Genomic DNA, 22,023 nt, shown 5'->3' with positions numbered 1-22,023 from the left:
GGCCTGGTTTCCTGTATTCGGACCAGGACAAGTCCCCAACCCTCTATAAAAAGGCCAACTACTGCTAACAGCTAACAGACGGTGACATGCCAGGCAATGCTACAAGCACTTTACATGCATTAATCGACTCAATCCTCACAGCACCTCCCACCCGCTTTGTATTTCCATTTTACAGATGAAGAGACTGAAGCACGGAGATGTCAAGTCACTGACCCAACACAGCAGAGCTAATGAGCTGTAGAATAGGCCTTAAATCCAGGAGAACTGCCTCATTCTTGAGCATTACCACTAGACTGTTTCTGTCTTACCTAAACCAGCAGAAATGACCTCTTCGCTCGGTGTTCTGGAAATGAAGTGTCTTCCCTGCACTTGGAAACCGTTCATGAAATGAGTAAACCGAGTTGTTGTGTTTGATTCTTACAGGTTCAGCGAGAGCTCAATAACCACATCAAGTCTTTGCAAAGTGGGGATGTCATCCCAAGTAAGCAGGGTGGCTATTTGCTCAGGGTTCTTTCCTCTCTTACCTCCTGTGCTGGCTTCAGCTTGGTGCCCGTCATGTCTCGTCTGACTGACAGCTGTCACCAGGCCACCCATCATGACCAATCCCAACACCCTCTCTTCTAACAGGAATTTTATATGTTGGTTAGTACAGGAGTAGATTCTGATTTCCTTAGAATGCTACATGAAATGTTTTGGCATTCCAAAACTCTTGAGAGTCTGGGAAGGAAGCATGACTGTGAGAGAATAGTTGTGCAGGGCACACCCCAGCCCCATTCCAATTGCTTCTTGACTCCTGCCTGTCCTTGGTCACTGTAGGGAGGCAGGGGAACTGGCACTAGGTCCCATTGGGGGATTTCACGGTTAAGGCTAGGTACCCAATTCAAAGAAAAAAACAGCGAGGTTGCTTTAACTCTTTCATTCTAAAAACCATGCCCTCAGTCCTCTGAAGAATGGGCATCTATGAAAATGGTACCCAGTCTCTGATGTCAAGATATTACTATGCTCCTCTGCCTCTATAGACAACTAAGCCTAGTTTACAAAAAACAAAAATGAAAGGTTAAACGTCTGCACCATTTAGTGTAGGTGTTTGAATATGTCTAACATTTGAATTTTGTTCTCATGTTGCATATATTATCTGTTTAGAAATATAGAGAGAGATAAAGAGGAAGAAGAAAATAAAAGAGGGAGAAAGGAAAGAAAGAAGGAAAAAAGGAAAACCTTCACAGGTTTTAGCGCCTTACATATCCCAACGTAAATCCGAGCTTTGATACTCGCTAGCGGTCTGATCGTAGACAAAGTGTTAAACTTATCTAAGCCTGGTTTTCTCGTGCATAAACAGGGATGCTAACAGTGCCTACCCACATGGGGTGGCTATGAAATGAGGTCATGCTTGGAAAGGGCTGAGCTCCCTACACAGCAACGGTATGTTTTCTTGGAATATTAACTATCATTAATAGCAGCACTAGAAATAAAGGTCTATACTTAAAAAGAAAATCTGGCGGCCCAACCCTTTTCTCCTTACATATTAAGAAAAGGAAGACGTATGTAATTATCATCCCTTGTGCAGCTGCAGATCAGAAAACCAGCAGCAAGAAGAATGCTGTACCACTAAGAACACAGCCACAGTGCACTTCCTAGCTTTTGTGTTCACCACCTTGTTGGACTTAGAGTAGAGAAATAAACATCAAGAGTTTTCATTCCTGCCAGGTGTGGTGGCTCACGCCTGTAATCCCAGCACTTTGGGAGGCCGAGGCGGGTGGATCACCTGAGGTCAAGATTTGGAGACCAGCCTGACCAATATGGTGAAACCCCCTCTCTACTAAAAATACAAAAATTACCTGGGCATGGTGGCAGATGCCTATAATCCCAGTTACTCAGGAGGCTGAGGCAGGAGAATCGCTTGAACCCAGGAGGCAGAGATTGCAGTGAGCTGAGATTGTACCATTGCACTCCAGCCTGGGCGACAGGGCAAGACTCCAACTCAAAAAAGTTTTCATTCCTCAGTATAAAGAAGAGATGGTAACAATAAGAGGAGAAATGAACACAAAATGTGGCTCCTACTGTCTGCTGTTTTAGGTGGAAGAAATATCCCACCGCAGATAAGAGAGATACTTACACAGCAAACACCCCACCAGCCCACCTCCTAGAACATTTTAGAACACTCTGAAATCACCAAGACATTTGAGTCATCAGCTGTGAAAGGCTTCCTGAACTATACAGTGAGAAATCACCTTTATGTGTCTTATCTCACTTCATAAGAAAGTTTGAGAATAAATAGGAGGAAAAATACGATGGATGCCCATGATGATCACCCGACTTGAAACACTTTGAAAATGGAAGTCATTAGTATCTGAAAGGCTTATAGTAAAATAGAAAATGTATGAAATGTTTTTACAAAGAAATTCAATACTACAATATAGATCCAACTTGCAGGCCATTTATCAATTTTTGTCCTTTTGGATAAAATAAACTTGTCTACTGTAGACAAGCCAGTATACATAAGGAGAGAAAAGTTTCTTCAGTGCTAGTAAATGTGCCTGGGTATTCTAGTATTAAGAGATTAATTCCTTTGGCTCAGCCTAGGCTTTCTTTTCAAAGGTGAACTACCTGAAGAAAGCTGATGTAGTAAGTCAGAATATCAGGTATTACCATGTTTAGTATGATTTAATCATTTAGATTTCCCTCCTAACTCAAATCACATAAAGAAAATGAGGCCGGACACAGTGGCTTATGCCTGTAATCCCAGCACTTTGGGAGACCAAGGTGGGTGGATCACCTGAGGTCAGGAGTTTGAGACCAGCCTGACCAACATGGTGAAACCCCCTCTCTTCTAACAATAGAAAAATTAGCTGGGCATGGTGGCACATGCCTGTAATCCCAGCTACTCCGGAGGCTGAGGCAGGAGAATTGCTTAAACCTGGGAGGCAGAGGTTGCAGTGAGTCGAGACAGTGCCATGGCACTCCAGCCTGGTGACAGAGCAAGGCACCATCTCAAAATATATATATATAAATAAATAAAAGAAAGAAAGAAAGAAAATGAGAGAAATGGACCATTTGTAGGAAGGCGACATAGGAAGGAAGAGTGATCTGGAAAGTGTTACCCTGACAAGATGTACCTGCCTTCAGTTTACTGAGAAGTTGGCCTGTGGGAAGTGGGACAGGAAGAGGGAGAATGGCAGTAGGTGAAGAACACAGGAAGAGAATAAGCTGGATGTGCAGTGCTGCTGGGCACCAAACACGAAAACACCAGGACACATCCCTTCTCGGAGGTGGAACACACGTGGCAGCAGAGATACGGTGTCGAGCCAGCACGTGTGTTCCAAAAAGATTTTTAATTAAATCAGATCCATTGTTGACTGAAATAACCTTTCGCTTCCCTAAATTTACATTCCTAGAACCAAAAGAGTACTATTAATATTTATTTACACTATCACAATGGTAAAATTAAAAGATGTATCCATCCTCAGTGTTGGAGAAGGTACATGGAAATCCATAGGTTTACATCTTTTTTGGGAGGAGAGTAGTTTAGTAGTGCTTATTCAAATTTAAAGTGCACATATTTCTAAACCAGAGATTTCACTTCTAGCAATCTGTTTTGCAGAAACATTAGCACAAATGCATGAGATATTTTTACAAAGATATTCAATGTAGCATGAAGTGGAAAAACTGAAGATGCCAAAATAATCCATCAACAGGGTCATGATTAGATCCATCACGGAAGATAATATGAAATTCTAGACTAAAATTAAAAGAGATACAGTGTATTTATGTGTTGTATCTTGTTTAGAAGGAACTGTAAAAGTGGTTGGGTGTAAAAAGTGTTGCAACATAACATTTATAATATGATCAAACAGTTGGAGTGAAAGATGGATGAGTGGATGGGACAGATAAAAGGATGGACAGATGGATGAAAGGAGGGATGGAGAAAGGAAGAGAGGGAGTGCTTCGGAATGGGAGAATGAATGACAGAGACACGTGCGTGCATCCAGTCCATTGTCAATACAGGTGATCTGTTGCATTGGGAGTGAGGGGATGAGGGAAATGTACTTCCATCTTTAATTTTCACACACTGTTGGATTGTTTGAAATTTCTGATAAAGAACATATACTAATTTTGTAATTAAAAACCAACCACTGAATACTTCTCTTATTAAAAATTGAGGGAAGACTGTGTGCCTTCCTTTCAAGCTGAGTGAACGCTGAGATGAAGGCTAGTATCTAATCTACCCTTTTCCTGGCTCCAAGGGTAAACTCTGGCTTATTATTTCCTCTCTGTATTTCAATGTTTCTCTCAAATGGGATCAATGACAAGTACCCTACCTGGGACGATGTATAAGAAACGGCTTCGGTTATAAAGAAAGTCCTCCTCCAGGATTAAACAACCCCATCCAAATCTCTAGAATAACGGTCACCAAATTTTAGCCGCACAGAACTACTAAGAGGGCTTGTTAAAATACAGATAGTTGGGATTCACTGCCTGGGTTTCTGATTTAGCAGAGCCTGAGAATCTGCATTTATAACAGGTCCCCAGGTGATACTGATGCTGGCTGCTCAAGGGGCTGCACTTTGAGAACCACTGCCCTAGGTGAAAAAAACTATTTGTCAAAGACAAATAATAAGGTTTGCCCCAGTCAACTAGATTTGATGAGAACGAGAACAAACCCTGCTACTCCCTAAGCCCCTCTTCCCACCAGCGGAATGGGCTCGTAATCCACTGTGCGGAATCCACCACAGGAGGAACGTGCTCCGTGACACTTCAGACCAACAGTGCAAAAAACTGGCACAGATGTCAGGCACAGTCCCTTCAGAGAAGAAAACTCACCTTCTGAGAAGATGATGTTGTCATTGCACTCTTCAGAGCTACAGGAACACATGAAGAAAGTCTCGCCAGGCTTTTTTTTTTCCTTCATAATGCACTTTGGAGAAGCAGCATCTTCCAGAATAAAGTCATGGTAGGGGAGCCTGGGGTCATGGCAAACAGTCTCTAGTGTTATGTTCTCATCATTCTTTCTCCTAGAGTGCAGAGGTTCATTGGGGGTGAGGGAAGAGGGAGAGAGAGAAGGAGAATAAATGAATACTATGGCCTCCATACAGGAAGGCAATCTGGACTAGTTTTCCTTCACAAAGTTGTTGCTAACAAAGGCCCCTGGTTCCCATTCTCCAGCATTCGCAGGCTGTCCTACGGTCTCCTGTGCTTTTCTGCTTTTTTCTGTTTTTCCTTTGTTTATTCTCGGAACCCATTTGTGGTTATAAACATCACATGTAGCAGACAGTGTTCCATGGGGGCAGTCCTGCTAGAGAATTTTACACATTTAAGTCTGAATTAAATCATTAAAGGAGACGGCATGGGAAATTGAACATTCCTAGGTACTCAGGATAGTTTTAAATCTTCCATCCTGAATGTGACGCAAAGCTCACGTCACACCCTTAGTTTAATTGGCAAAATCTATCCTGTCTAGCTAAACTGTGTTCAAAGGGCCTGACTGGGGAGACAGTCACAGTTCCTCTTTTTTTGTTTGCTGGGCCTCAGAGCACTGTGTATGAAGGGCATACCCCTTGTCAACAGCTGGTTCTGCTGAGAAAAATGGGAAGAACCATCCCAGATAAAGAACTGTAGTCTTTCCCAAATTACAGAAAGGCACAATAAAAAAAAATAGGAAAGGATTTCAGGGTGTTCTTCATTTACAGCTCAATGAAATAGTTTATGCTGTCATTAACTATTTTTGCATTTAGTATCCCTTCATAGCATATATTTGAAGACTAATTCAGCCCAGGGTTCAGAGAATTTCTCACACAGAATTTTCCTTGAGCCCTAGAAAGTGCTCAATTAGCTCTCAGTATAGATTAGATTTTAAAACAACATGGTTAATGCCCACTATTATAATTGAAAAGCCCAAAGAACACTTTGGCTCTCTTGCAAAAGGGCATCACCTCTCTATCCACTTCCCTCTGCTCCCTCGTGAACATACTATCTTGGATGACTGTCCAACAAGGTTAGTCTGACATCCTCCTTTTCACCTCTGTCCTTTTCAGATGCAAAATCCCTACTGTCTTAAATTGCATTCTCTCTGTCTAGAGCTGGAGCGGAAGGAAGGGCTAATTAGGTCCAGTCAGTTTTGCTAGCATAATTTTCTATGAAGATTTTGAGTGCACACATGAGCCAATGCATGCCTGTGCTCGCCCATTTTCCCCTAATCCTCCCTGCCCCATGCACAGAAGCTCACTGCTCACAACAAGGAAAGTGGAAGGCAGGCTGGAAGCGAGCAGAGTTTGCACCTGTAAAAGACATGGGGCCATCCCCACAAGAGAAAGAGCAACTCTGACCAATACCACGTTCTTAGTGCTTAAGTCAAGAACACTAAAGGACAATATGTTGACAAAGGGATACGGGCAAGGGTATGAGTGAGGACAGCCCAGGCAGGAATGGTACCGATGTTGACATCCATGCAGCCCACAGTGGACTCCAGTGGAGGTACGTGTCTCTGCTTGTGAAAGGGCTCAAGGGTTCTTAAACTAGAGCTCCAGAAGGCACAAGAGGAGCAAGGCTTTGCTAAGTTGGTCCCTGCTGTGACAGGAAGAGTGCCAAGCAGAACACTTAGCTGAGGGTGGCTTTCAGGACACCAAATGAATCTAAATGAAAGTCGACATGATCAAACAACAAGTGATGGACATTTAGAAATCTACCCATCCTTGACCCCAAAGCTACTGCACAGTCTTCCAATCAGCTGCAGTCAGGGAACAAGAGCACCTTCCTCCCCGCTTCCACAGTGTGTGTGTGTGTGTGTGTGTGTGTGTGTGTGTGTGTGTGTGTGTGTGTGTGTATGTGTGTGTGTTGTTTTTGGTAATAAAATGAAGGCATGCTGTGCCCAGGGAAAGGCATGGTCCCTCTTCCTTGTGACGACTATAGAGGCCAAAGAAGGAACTGTGAGCCATGAAAGAAAGCTGCTCCGTAATTATGGGGCAGCTCTTTCAGAGCCTCTGGTTTTCCACCTTTTAGCTGCTTAGAGAACTAAACTCACAGAGGGAAAACAACTGTAATGCCCGAGACCTGGTAAAGTCCCTAAGTGCCTTCTTCACTCACTCCTGTAACAGAGCTTCCTGCCAGGCACAGCTAACTTTTCAAAGCCGTTCTGAATACAGCTGAGCACAGGAAAGGTAAATACAAGCAAGTAAATACAGACTTCATTTTTTGTCCTGCGACATTTGCTCTGAGACATTGAAGAGGTTGTCAATTTCCACTGAAAGAATAACCAATATGATAAAATTTACGTTGGTTCTAAACTATTCCTATAGCCTTGGAAGGAGCTGAAGCATTTTACATGGAATGGGCACACAACTGACCTTGGTCAAATGAATGAATGAATGAAAACAACACTAAAACTGATTTTAAAAAACACTGAAATCTATAATCATAGTAGAGCCTTTCGGTTTGCACATTTGGCTATTTTTATAACAGCCTCCTGTCTTAGTTTAGGTTTCCTGGAAACAGACCTTGAGGCTGTGAGAGTTCTGTGCAGGTTTTTGGAGATGCATCTGTAAGGGACTACAGGCAGCAGGCAGTACTGCACAGAAGGAAAAGGCTAAACTATAATGCAGCTTGCAGCAAAGGCCTCGGAGAATGCCTTGGAAGCTCTGAAAGTGAGATGGTCCCTCAAAGATGTCCCATAGTAAAGCAAAATAACCACGAATTTGTTTCTCTGCATCAACTCGCCATGGGATGCTGGCTACCCATGAAAAGTGTTCAGCATGAATGAAGCAGCTCCCATCACTGGAGGGGAAACTCAGCAGCGATCCTTCGACAGCCAGCCCTCCCAGGGAGAGTGCCTTGGTCATGAAGGAGGGTCAAGGGGGGCATTGCAGCGCCCCCTACACTTCCCCTTCTCATTATCAATACCGCTACATCACAGGAGAATTTTCTTTGGCCAAGACAGGTCAAAATAATGTTCACTGTATTTACCCTTTATAGCTGGGACACAGAAAAGGCAGGAAGGCCTCCTTTCTTCGAAGTACTCACATTTTTTGAGGCTAGCAGAGCCTCTATTCTAGAGAGACTTGATTCACACTTAATGATTTGGGCTTTTATTACTGGTAACAAAACAAAAATATTAAATAAAAGAGCCTTTTAGGTAGCAGAAGTAAGTGCTCACACCACCGTATGTATGTAAGAAACCACGGAAGGAAGTGTTGAGGCCATCGAAGTCTGGTGTCTCAATCTCTCCTGCACTCTATCTGACACATGGTCGTCCAGCCTCTCCAGATCTTCACTTGGTGCTTACAGAAAAGGAAGCCCGTTCTGCTGTTTGGAAACCATGATTGTGAAAATCTCTAAACTTATGCTGAGCACAAGTCTGTCCTCTTGTAAATGTTACGGATCCTCCCAATACCCCTCAGAGTCATGCAGAACAACTTTATTAAACTTTCTACCTGAGAGCCCTTCCATTTCGTCAGCAGAACCTACGACCTCTCTCCACTGCACTAACCATGTCTACCTGCCCAGGCCATGCCTCAGACAGCAAGATTTCTAGGCCTCTAACCACAATGGTCTCTCTCCTCTGAAGACACTCTTTGTCCAGATCCCTTCTTTGAAAGTGTTACCTAGAAGTGGACATGGATATGTACCACATCATATTAGCAAGTATGTCTTAACAGGTATTTGCTGTTAACATTCCTTCAGTTCTTAAGAAACCAGTTCATCCCCTGGTAGGTACAGAAATCTTCAATGTTTCCAAATCTATCATCAAGGCTGGCTTTGCATGATCTGGGGGTGTCAAATGACTAATTCCTCAAAAACGGGGAGAGATACTTGGGTTTATATTCTTGTTTGCTAACTAGCCAGGAGCCATGAAAGTTACTTTTTTTTTTAAATGGCCAATAAATTCCAAATATCAGAATAAGTCTTCAAAATGTCATATCTCATTAATAAATTAATGCACTTTTGTAAAATTACAACTCTTCTAAAGATTAAAGTTGTTTATTTCTTGTTCATGCTCACAATCTATAACCATGAATTAACCAAATGATTCATGAGTATTCACTGTGTATGCATAAGAACTATCTGAGATGTGTGTATGAGTTAGAGGGAATAAGAGAAAGTGAGAGAGAGAGAGAGAGAGAGAGAGAGAGAGAGAGAGAGAGAGGAGAAAATGCGATCAAATAGAAATATATAGTTCTGACCAGGCCCAGTGGCTCATGCCTGTAATCCCAGCACTTTGGGAGGCAGGGGCAAGCAGATCACCTGAGGTCAGGAGTTCGAGATCAACCTGGCCAACACGGTGAAACCCCAACTCTACAAAAATACAAAAATTAGCCAGGTGTAGTAGCAGGCACCTGTAATCCCAGCTACTCAAGAGGCCGAGGCAGCAGAATCGCTTGAACCCAGGAGGTGGAGGCTGCGGTAAGCCAAGATTGCCCCACTGCACTCCAGCCTGGGTAACAGAGCAAGACTCCATCTCAAAAAAAAAAAGAAAGAAAGATGCCATTTTGAGCCAAGAGAAAGAAGTGATATCTATCCCAATGGTTATATGAATGATATAACCAGGATTTCTGACTAAAAAAAAAGGTTGTTTTTCTGGTTCTCCGAGTAGATTCCCCATTTCTGGCAGGTGGTTTTCTTTTCCAACAGCCAACCTTTCACCACCTCTTCTTCCAGACCTGAGATTGACTCCGGAGAACAAAGCTCCTGCTATCACTATGGGGTACTGAGGAGGTGTCAGTTAAATGGCTACTAAGTGACAAATCCCTCTTCTTGATACAAGGAAGAATTTCCAGATGTATGATATTAAAGATCATTTTATATACCATAACATACCCACATAAACGCACACATCCATGCAGAGAACAGCCCTGGAAACTACATTTAATAATCGAAAGAGAGATGTTATAAAGGAAAGGGGGATGGAACAGATGTTTATACTTAGGGGACAGAGATGCACTGACTCTGTGTACTGTAAGAACATATTATGTAAAAACGGGGAAAGAAAGAATAACTTCTTAAAAGGCTCTCTTACCATACAGCCACACAGACTTCCTGTGGCTTCTCGCAGATGGAGGTGATACTGCAATTGCTCATGCACGACTTCTGGTTGTCACAGGTGGAGAATCTCACATCACAAAATTTACACAGTTGTGGAAGCTTGACTGCACCATTGTTGTCGGTGACCATCATGTCGTTGTTAACTGAGGGAAGAGAAAGAGACATTAAACGATCATGCAACTGCTAGGCACCCTGCCAATGAATTCCTGAAGATGTTATGCAATTTTCAGTGAACGTGATGTCATGAGAATGAATCTGAAGAAAGGCAAAATACTTCAAGTCAGATTAGAACTCCCTCATGTATGCAATTTGCCATCAAATCCATTGTACGGTGGTGAGGGGTGGTGAGGGGTGGGGATGGTCAAGTAGCCAGTTGCTTTTGTCAATGATTGTCATAAGGCCCGCTTTCTACAGAAATCTTATCATTCAATAAAGAAACCTAGATGGCCCCACTGCAGAGTACAGAGTGCTAGGCCCACAAATAAAAGTACCCTTACGGAAATTATAGTTGAGCTGGGTGAATAAGACAGGAAACAGACCAAGTCAGGGTGACCCAAAATAGAGGGCAGCACAGAGGATGTGGGAGCCAGGCGAGTGTCACCACCCAGCTGGGCAGGGAGGATACAACCTCACAGAGTCATGAAGTGCAACGCAGAAGAAGGCACAAGACTTTGCAGCCATTTTCCTGACCTATTCCTGAGAGCGCTGTAAGGGTCTTCTTTTCAGGGGACTAGTTCTACTGACTTCTCTCTGTGTTTGAGGAAAATCAGTTGATTAACCAGCACTTACTGAGTGCCTCCTGGACACAGTCCCAAGCATTGGTGAGGCATTGGAGTTACGATCAGTCCACCTAAGGATCTGCCTCCCGTCCCTCTCTGATCTCATCCCTTACCACCACCATCACGAGCCTCTTGCCCCATTCTGGGAGGAAGCCATGTTCATAGCCTCCTCAGGCCTTCCACCTGCTCTTCCCTTTGTTGAGATTCCTGTCACTTTTCTGGTCTCTGATTAAATGCTACCTCTGCATCCTACAGCAACCTGCAAGTAACTACCATAGGACTCTGTTTTACTGTCTGTACAAACTATCTGCATCGCATACTTGCTAATAATCCAACTCATTTACCGACGATGTCTCCAGTGCCAAAAAGAGAGCCTGTCACACAGAAGACATACAAAAATGTTTATTGGATAAATGAGTGAACACAGGATGAACACAAGCTGTTCATGGTTGGCCCTTGATGTGAAGTAGGACAGGATATAGAGCTTCTTCACTCAGATTAGACAGGAGTGTGATTATAAATGTGACATTCATTCACATTCATTCAATAAAATAGGGAAGACAGGCTATTTTTTGCAAAATACATGCTGCATGCTAAGGGCAATTTTTAAAAAGGTATAACACCCCATTCCCCATCTTATTCCTCAATGAGATGGTGACGGTGTTAACTAAAGACTTTAGTTTGGACAGTCAGTGAAGTATGACAAGGCTACCAGGCACTCAACCAACAAACAGGAATAAGACTTATAGGCTGGACTAAGAAGGATTAAGCACTTAGACTGCACGGGGAGCTGGAGGAGTTGCTGGGCCACAGAACACCGTGAGGTACTTTTCCAAGGCACAACCCTTAGAGAGGCATAAGCAAAGCCTGGTGTTCCCTACGCTCTTGCCTAGAGAGGGGCACTTTCAATGACCTTCCATAGTCATTCTCTGTCCTGTGAATTTTCGGTTTCTGTCGTGGATACTTTGCCCTGCAACTGTCTTTGTAGCTTGGGCATAGCACCTGTTTCCTGGGTCTCTAAAAATATAAACACATATAAATGTAAGATTTGCTTTCTTGTGGTAACAGTAAATATAGAAGAAAAAAATAAAGCCATTCATCCCTCTCGGGCCTCAAGTTCATTTCAGGAAGTATATTTTTAGGTAACAAGCTATTTTGAAATTCTCAGTGTCTCCCAGACCAAGAGCTCTATGCTTAGCTAAAAATACAGGCAGAAATGCTCGCTGAACTGTGTGTTAAATTTGGGAGAAACACAACAATGAATATGTATTTTCTTCTAAAATGGTTATATTTGGATCAATTTTTGAAATAACCAATTTAACCCTTTTGGTTTCCCTACCATTGTTAAAGCAAAAAAAAAAAAAAAAAAAGAAAGTGAAATCATGTTTTGTTTATTTCATACATATGTATTTTTTGTATAGAATATACTTGGGACAAGCAACTATTTGCTGATTAGGAAGGTTTGTTGTTTATAAATATAAAATCGAATTTCCATGACTTGAAATTCAGCCTTCCAACATTTTAGAATTTTAGCTAAGATTGGCAGTTATCAACTTTGAGGGCATGTTGAAATCAATCGCCTGGGGAAATTTAAAAAATAGTGAAGGGGTCCCACTCCCAGATAGTCTGATTTAATTTACTGGAAGGTAACTGAGGCATCAGGATTTTTAGAAGCTGCCCAGATGATTCTAAATGTGCAACCAAGTTTGAGAACCCTGACCTATAATTAGCTGAAAAAAAAAACAAAAAAATAAGCAAAAACCAAAACAGCAACCCTTTCTCCCACCACTGCAAACACATATACAACTTATGCTGAGGGGACAGCACCTGGATGAAGCTGGAAAAAGTTCCCTTGTGAAAAACATGCATCTAAGGAGAGGTGATTAGCTCTTTCACACCTCAGATAGAGAGAATTTCTTTTCTGTGCCGGCCACTCCTTTTCTAGCAAGAGCTTGGAAATGTGAGAAAAGTGACAGGAGTGAGCAGTGATAAGACAGAAATGAAAACAGACGAGATGGGGGCCGGAGCAGATGTGTTGACAAGTGCAAGTGGTTTAGGTCTGATGCTTGCAGAACACAATCAACAGGGAAGAGAAAAAAGGACCATCAAAAGAAAGAGAGAGAAAGGGAGAGAAAGGAAAGAAGGATGGAAGGAGACAGAGAGGAAGGAAGGAAGGAAGGGAGCAAAGAAGGAAGGATGTGGGGGGGGGAGAGGGAGAGAGAGGGAGAGAGAGGGGGAGAGAGAGAGAGAGAGAGAGAGAGAGAGAGAGAGAGAGAGAGAAGGACCACTAATTTGCACAGCTCCAGGTGTGCCACTGTAATGGGGCCCCTAGAGAGACACAGTACATGTCACTTTATGGGTAGACCCAACAAGAGAAAGCCTCTCCACTGAATTTTGAAGAAAAGCCAAAAACAAGCAACTGTCCTGCAATACAGGCATAGGCACATGGGGAAGGGGCAGCGTACAGTAAGAATTTACACATGCTGAGCACCCACTGTGTATGAAGAAAAGTTGCCAAAGATACAGCGTATCACTTCACAAGGATCCAGCCAGGGATGCTGCCTTTTTCTCCTTGCTACGGCAGAAGCTACCAAAAGCCACCACTGCTACAACTTAACCAGAATTTTTTTGCAAAGCCTGTGTGCAGGACAGGTTCACCACCAGCCAGCGACTCTCTATTAGTTGACCCTAGGAGGCTCCCAAGCTTAACAATCCCAGCCAGCCCTTGAGGTCATATACATTCCAACCTTTGTTTTAAACCAGTATTCCTTACCTCTATGTGATGGAGGCCCTCAGGTCCTTCCATGCATACCACATGTACTGGTAGAACAGGTAGTTAACTTCAGAGGGCAAAGCTACTCTTAACCTTTGCTGGGGTCACCTAAGTTAGATACAAGCCTTATGAATGCACTTTGGAGTAGGGGAAGAGAAACAAGCACATTTGTAGATCATCTGAGAGGGTCCGCAGATTCTCTGAGGCCCATAGCTCCAGTTAAAGCACCTCAAGCCAACCCCAGAATCCCCAAGTGTCACTAATTCCATGCTAAGCAGCATACTGCTAGTCAGAGTGGGATGGGAGCCAGTGGGAGGGGAGGGTCCTGGTCATTTGCTGTATGGGACATTGCATCTGTGCAGTCCAATCCACAGGAAAAGATGTTATCAGTCACGACCTCACATATCAAACATCTCCTTGTGTTTAATACGTAATTTTTAAAAAGCCAAAGGAATGGGAAGGAAAGTAAATGCATACATATGCATAGCTAGGAACAAAGATTCTCCTCTAAACAATGATACAAAACCCACCTGATTGACCCTACAGCAAACCCTAAACTAACTTCACAATTACTGTTAATCCAGATTGTTAAATTAGCCGAAGTCTGTTTAGTTAAGATATTCTCATATTAAGGCAGTGTATATTCAGCCTTCTGTACCTGTGGGTTCTGCATCTGTGGTTACAACCAATTGCGGATGGAATTTTTTTTTTTTTTTAAAGATAGTTGCGGCTGTACTGAATGTGACTTTTTTTCTTGTCATCATTCCCTAAACAGTACGGTATAACAACTGTTTACATAGAACTTACATTGTATTAGGTACAAGTTATCTAGAGATGATTTAAAGGATATAGGAGGATGTGTGTAGGTTACATGTAAATATTACAGAATTTTACATAACAGAGTTAAACATCTGTAGACGTGGGTGTCCTTGAGAAGTCCTGGAACCAATCCCCAACGGACACTGAGACATAATTGTACTTCAGTTCCTGCAGACTCTCTGTGAGCAACCAACCATCTTTAGAGAATTTTCTACCCCTCACAGGCAAATTAGTTATTCATAAAGTTCTCCAAAAAGAGGTTCCAATAAGACTGTGTCTCACCTAGAAAGTCATCCACTAAAGGAAGTGAACATGGGTAGCGTGTGTCGGCATATGACAGTATCACATGGTCCATAATATTTCACTTCTCTTCAAATAAGCCCATGAATAATATCAAAACCTTCACTCTGGGTCATACCATCTTCCCCATTTTATCTCACATTTTCCCCAAACTCACTGTCTACAGACAGAGGTTCCAGGTCTTAAGAATATGAATTGACTGCTTAGCTGTGTCTATTTTCGGAACAGTACTATTGTCTTTGAGGGTCAGATGAGCAGCCTAATAAGATTTAGACTCATTTCAGATAAATATTAGGAATTCTGAATATGACCTTAGTTCTAATATTTGAAATGGTGTTTAGTATTAGTTGAACCATTAGGTAAAATCTCAATGTTTAACAAACAATCCAAAACATTTTGTCAGAAATGTATTCGTGTGTCACTGAATTCATGCATCTGTGTATCACTGAATTCGTGTTTCTAACTACTGTTGTTTTTCTGGAATGTTTGTACAGGAAACTTAGAAATTTATTTGTTCTACAAATACCTGTGGATGTCTTGCTTAGTGTTAGGTATTCATAGTAAGGCCACTGAAATTGAGACAATTAAATGTATCATCTCAAAGAATAATCCATAGCAACTGGTGAATAGAATTTACTGTTTTAGAGCACTGCTTCTCAAATATTAATACACACAAATCCTTTGGGAATATTTTTAACCTGCAGGTGTAGCGTAGTGGTATTGCGGGGGCTGGCAAGTCTAAAATTTACAGGGCAGACTGGCAGCCTGGAAACTCAGGCAGAAAGCAGTGCTGCTGTTTTGAGTTAGTATTTCTTCTTCAGGAAACCTCACTTTTTGCTCTTAAGGCTGTTCAATTGATTGGATAAAGCCCACTCACATTATAGAGAGTAACTTCTTTTACTTCAAAAGTCAAATGATTTTAGCTGTTAATCACATCTACAACAAACGCTTCACAGCCAACATCGAGATTAGTAGGCACCAGAACCTAGCCACGTACACACAAAACTGACCTCACAGATAGGAAGGGAGCTGTGCCCCGGTGATGCCCTCCTTCCAGCCCACCATGTGCTGAGTGGGAAGGCCGTGGAGAACCCAGTTTTTGATCATCGTTTCCCTTTCTCCACTCCTTTGGCAGTTAAGTGAAATTAAGTACCTATTATTCAACTTTTTACAGGCATTTCTTATCTGCCAGTTCTTTCCATATGCTTTTCTCTTGAGTCTGACCTCTTAAAGGACTGCAAGCTCAGAGGCCCTGATCACCATATGGGACCAGAATTGAAAGCCTTGTTCTCTGAAAGAAGGTTTTTAATTGCCTCCAGCATTTCCAAATCAGATACTGAGGCAGCCATCTGGCAGACAGCGCCATAGCCTGTGATGCTGGTAACAGCAGCTCTGACCCTTGAGACAAGGTAGGACAAGGCTATTGGCCGGTCACACACTTTCTCCCACCCAGAACAAAGAAGCAAGTCAAGCAATCTGGGAGGATTCCCTGTATAATTCTTCAGGAAAGAAAGACATTCACAAGCCAATCAGATACCTTGGCCAATTACTACAACCAGCCAACCATCTAACCAACCAAAGAAACAAAAACACTCTGTGATTAAGCCAAAGATAGGAACATTTTAGGAATATTTCCTTTCTCTGAAAATCTATTGCACACTACCAATGGAACTTCTAATACAGTACCTTCGTTTTAGTTTTTAAAAATGTATTTGAACCCTAATGCTTTATGTAATTATAAGCACCTTGAGAGAAGAGAAGTGCAGGGCTTTCCTTCAAGTGGCAGTCCACATGTTCTCTGGGCTGCCAGGGTCAATACTGGAGAAATCATCATTTGGCTAACAGGGAGACCATGATGTGTGCAGGAAGAAAACAGAGGCAGGCGACCTGAAGGCATCAATTCTCCTTCTTATGCAAATATTTTTGTAGTAATAATATTTTAAAAACTTTAAGGATGACATAATTAGTACTCTAAAATATCTGTGAAATGGCAAGGGCTTACAATTCTTGCTTTTAAATAGTAAGTACTCACAAGTGCCAGAACTGATGCAATTTAAAATCATTATCAATGCTTACTGGAAACAAATAACATATCACATAAGTTCTCTACATTGTGTTTTAAAAAATGCTGCTTTAAATATTACCTCCTGACCCTGCCACCAGAGAATAAGCTCTAAAAGTGAAGGATGTCACCTCATTGCTAATAAGAGAAATGCAAATTAAAAATGCATACCATATTTCACCTAACTCATATTGAAAAAGATCCATAAGTCAGATAACACAGTAAGCTGGGCAAAGTATGGGGAAACAAGCATTCTCATAATGATGGGGTGTAAACTGGTGTAACATCTCAGAAGTACATGTTATTGATATCTATCAACACTGCAAATGCAAATGACCTTTTGCCTGGCACTTTCACTTCTAAAACTTTATGATATTCATTGATGAATTCACTGCAGCGTTGTTTGTAAAAACAAATAGGTTGCTGTTTTTTTTTTAAAATCATTCATCAAGAGAAGACTAGCAAAATAAATTAGACACATCCAAACAAGGAATACAAAGCAATGATTGGGGGCAGCTCCCTGTGGCTATCTTTGTTAAGTGTTGAAGCCCAGCCTATAGCACTCAAAAAAAAAAAAGCAAGGTAGAGACCAATGTTTGGAGCTGCTTGGGCTGGGTGTCTTGCATTGCCTTTAGAGATCTGTTCTCCACCCTTGGTCACCAGACTCTCTGCCCCAGGAGGCTCATCTTTATGGACTACATCAATCAGCTGTCTTGCCCTCTGTCTCCATTAAGTTTGGCCAATGGGGAGACCCAGCAATACATAAACGAAGCAATGAGGAGCACATTTAGGGTACTTGTGCTCCGACTTCCTCTCTGTAGAATTTTTTTCCAGCTGGCTGAGTCCCTTACTTGGAGATCACAGGTTCCCTTGAGGAGGTCACTTCCAAGATTTACTTCTTCCCTCTCCTTGTGCCTTTAGACCTAGCAAGTCAACACAGCAATTACTAATCCCAAGTATCTGCACAGTGGTTTCCTCCCTTTTGGAGTGGTTTCCCTTGACTCTGTCCACGCCTTTGTAAGTACTTCCTTTATTAAACTCTCCTTAAATCTCCCTAATTTGAGGGTGCCACCTGTTCACAACTGGAACCCTGGCTGACACACCATTTCTGTTTTGTGATTGCTTATTAAAGAACACACACACACCACACACACACACGTGCACACACTCATGCATGCTTATACATGTAGACTACCTCTGGGAGTAGATGCAAGAACATGAAAATCAAATATTATTTGACCCTGTAAAAGGAAAACAAATGGTCAGAAAACTGAGGTTGAGAAGCAACTTTTTATTTCATACCCTCTGTCATTTTTGAATTTTCTATTATTTTTCTGTACTTAAAAAAATTGTTTTCGTTATAAATAAGTAAACTCAAGGCAGATTCTGTCATAGCAGATGCGTGCAGCTTTCATTCAAGTGACAGTCCCACATGGCCTCTGGGCACCAGGATCAGAAGTGGAGAAACCACACCTAACAGGGAGACCACTACCTGGGCAGAAAATAAAGATAAGCTCAAAAGCATCCATTTCCCTATTCATGCACATGTTTTTGTAATACAAATATTGCTTTTAAAACTCTTCAAGAATGACATAATACTCTAAAATCTCTTTGAAAGAGCAAATAATTCTAGTAAAGAAACCTAGTGAGAAAAAAATATATATATATATACACACACACACATATATATATATATATTCACAGTGAAATTGCCTACCATCAGGCCAACAATTAAGGATATCAAATGTCTGGGATACACTCAACACAATGAAGAGATCTAAAACAAACACCAGGTTGGTCCCTGCCCTCCTGTGGCTTATATTCTAGTGTGAGAGGCAAAATTAACAACTGCAACCTCCCGTGAATCATGAATAGTTACTTGCCTTTAAATGCAAACATGAGGTCAGAAATGGAGAGACAGCTGATACAGGAAGTGTGTGTGTGTGTGTGTGTGTGTGTGTGTGTGTGTGTGTGTTATGTGTTTATGTGTATGATTTCCCCCTATTTGGACTTGTTCAGCCGAGGGAATTTAGCTTTGTAGGTTTGAGTTTCACTAGCATTTTGGCTCATGAATTTAGTCGTTTGCTATGATTGCTTCAAGAAAACTGCATAAACATAAATTTGTATTTACCAAACAATTAAATTAAGGGATTAAGGAATTCTTACTTGTTTCAAAGGAATTCATCCAATGAGGTACATTAAACTGAAATCTTGGCTGTATCTTTAAACTCAAAATTTTTAAAATGTAATCTACAAGGAAGATTTTTTTAAAGTCTTCTACAGAATGAAACAAGCTTTAGCTGAATGGAAAAATAATTGGCTTTCTCCAGTGACAAACATAAAATAACTGAGCTGGAATTTCAGTTGCATCCTTTCCTATTTAACACTTCCCAGCCCCAATGACTCCAAATAAATCCTAAAAACACATACTTGGTTTTCTTGCTTATGTGTATCATCAAGGAATGAAGTACAATTTGAGTCCCCCCAATACTTGCTGAATTTTTATTTATTTTTTCTGTTGTGTGTTTGTTTTTAGTAGCAGGGGATCTGTCTGAGATACCAGCCACATAACAGGAAACAAACCTAAACATTTTAAATGACTCTTGCAGGTGGAAATATCTACATCGTTGCCAAAGGCAGTATTTTAGACCACTTGTGCCATATTCAAAGAACTAAAAAGATTTTAGCTTTCTCAATCACGCATGCTCTTTCCTCTCTAATTCGACTCACGTGAATAAAATACATTTCTGAAAGCTGGGGAGAAGCCAGAAGTTTATAGCAAATACTGACTTCGATACATGGCATTGTTAAGTTTCTCATTGATAAAGCTCACTTTCACCGCGGATTTCTCTGGCAAAGACTGACCGTAGGGACTATGACATGAGCCGAAAACCAGAATGCAGGATTTGGGGCTGAGGAAAAGAGGAAACCAGTTGAAAAAATGAAGCTGCACAAATGCAAACGGTCTATTAGATCAAATGAAAGAGCAGAATGCAGCACTATTTCAGGAACTGTCAAAATAATAACTTTATGCCTCGGCTGAGAGGTGCTTTAAAGCTGGCACTTTACCTAAAGTGATAGCAACTGAGAAAACAATTCTCCCTCAGCCGACAGGACTTGGTGTGCTCTAGCAACAGGAAAATAATGTATTACTGAAAATAAAAGATAATTAAATAACTCTCTGGGTGACATTCAGAACAGCACTGGTAAATGGCACAGTCGGAGAGAGGTAAGATAATGACACACAATTTACGGAGTTTTATAATATTCCAAGTCAAATAATGTGATTTGCTACGAGCAAAATTAGTGAACATAAATAAAAACGTGCTGCTCTGTGAGAGCCCTCGTCTTTTAACCCTTGAAGAAAGGAAGGACAGGCTAAGCCATGATCCTTTCCTCAAGATGTTTAAGTCCTTCTAGGGAATTTTTTAAAATGCACAAAATGATTTTCTTCAAAAAAGCTTTGGAAATAAGAAAGGTCTAAATAAAGATGTGTTTTTTAATTAAGTTATTCATTTGGGATTTAAACAATTATTTATCTTGACGTACTGAGGAAGCTTAATGGAAAATGAAGAAACTAATACAAAATCTCGTAAGAACAGACTTTTAAAAGGTAGTGACTATTAGAGAATCAGAAAAATCAGTCCCTAAAATGAGCCATTTGCCTCAATGAAGCATGGAATTTTGTCCGAATATCAATTTCCTGTGAGAGCAGAATTTTCACTGATTTCTCTGTGGAGGCTTTTGTGCTATTTTTTCTAACTATGCTGCAGGATTCTTGTGCATGCCTGGTACCCAAAAGGCTTTTCAATTACGGTTTTATTAAATATGTGAAAATATTGCCCAAAACAGATGATTTCCACATTTTCTCTGGGAAGGGGCCAGAGCACTACCATATTTGGGAAAGGCATCCCTTTAAAAGGTGCTATAACGAGGTCCAAGGTACTTGGTTCCTACCAGCCAGATAACCTGGGCACAGACTGAGAAGCTAAAGCAGAAATTGTTCCAGTGGGTACAAGAGCTGGATACAGAACACAGATGTGTTCCATTTGGCCTGAACTCTTTCTAAAACACAAACCAAGTTTTCAAATCTGGAGATTTCGCATGCAAAGCTGGTTTTTTAATTCCACTTAAAAAAATAAAAAAGACAACAGTGGGTCTACTTCATCCCATGATAACAGTCAGCTGGCTGTGAGCTGTGACGCTTCTCTTAAGAAGATGTCTGTGTCCTCAAATTTGCCTCCTCCCGGACATTCCGTCATGTCACCTACTCCCTGCCTGGCCCCTGTGGCCACCTGACTTTTTACAGTGAATGATTCTTTCATCTGCCCCTTCGATTCTCTCTTCTAACATTAGGGTTTAACTAGAATGTAAAAAGTCACGATTTAACACTCTAATATGGATATTTTTAATATGCATTTAATTCTCTAATGTGGATAATCACATTTCAGTTCAAGGAAAGAGGCCATCTACTTTAGAAATCAGATCTATGTGAAAATGATTATTATTACCATTACCACAATTTATTGAATGCAGACCAAATGCTTAGTCCAGAACTAAGTACTGTGATGAGTTTTTCATTTACTTAACACAACCACCATATAATTGTATCATTACCATTTTATAGATGGAGAAATTAAGGGTCAAAGAGATGAAATAACTTATCAAAGGTCAATGAGAGAAAGCCGTAAGAGACAGTGCCAGTGGTGACACATACGCCCTCGTCCTTCCTGACAGTCAACAATGAAATAGGTATTCCATCAAAAAATTCAAGAGTAGAACTTTACACATGTTCCGGTACAAGGCAAATACATGGGTGTGGCCACTAGGAGTTGAAGAAAGTATACAGGGGGCAGAGAAGCAGTAAGTTTCTTAGACAAGAGCTTTGGTTGTTTGCAATTACTTCACTTATTTTAGGAGACATATATAGTAATGTCACCTTGGTGAAGCCAAAGAGTTTTAAGGTAAAAATCTAAGTGTGAGTTCAAGCTCCTACATGTATTAGCTTTGGGCCACTTAATATATTGAAATCTCCATTTCCTGATTTATGAAATGGCATCATACAGGGTCATGATGAAGAGCAAACATGTTTGAAGCACATGTGAAAATCCTCTAGACAGTAAAAAACACAAAACAAACGTTCCCTTGCTAGAATGGTAACATTCCATTCAGTGTTCTCTTCACACCGAAGAAAACTGCGGGAAAGAAATGACAAGTATGAATTTGGTAAATCTATTCCTACTCATCACTAGAATGTA

The 22,023-nt window shown here is 41.2% G+C and overlaps 1 protein-coding gene across 4 annotated transcripts in view; it reads right to left on the bottom strand.

Annotated features, from left to right (window-relative positions):
• The window catches only part of TGFBR2 (transforming growth factor beta receptor 2), an 87,655-nt gene that overhangs the window by 40,258 nt on the left and 25,374 nt on the right, over window positions 1-22,023 (bottom strand). For all 4 annotated transcript variants that reach the window (XM_074405776.1, XM_074405775.1, XM_003936065.4 and 1 more), the window contains 2 exons: window positions 10,007-10,175; window positions 4,822-5,012 (listed from right to left, as the gene is read on the bottom strand). In XM_074405776.1, the coding sequence (XP_074261877.1) occupies window positions 4,822-5,012; window positions 10,007-10,175 (360 nt within the window). The remainder of the gene's footprint in view (window positions 1-4,821; window positions 5,013-10,006; window positions 10,176-22,023) is intronic.

The sequence above is a fragment of the Saimiri boliviensis genome, chromosome 9 (assembly GCF_048565385.1).
Source record: "Saimiri boliviensis isolate mSaiBol1 chromosome 9, mSaiBol1.pri, whole genome shotgun sequence".
Classification (NCBI taxonomy): Eukaryota; Metazoa; Chordata; class Mammalia; order Primates; family Cebidae; genus Saimiri; species Saimiri boliviensis.
Note: the sequence above shows the minus strand (reverse complement) of the source record. Positions and strands in the feature narration are given on the sequence as shown.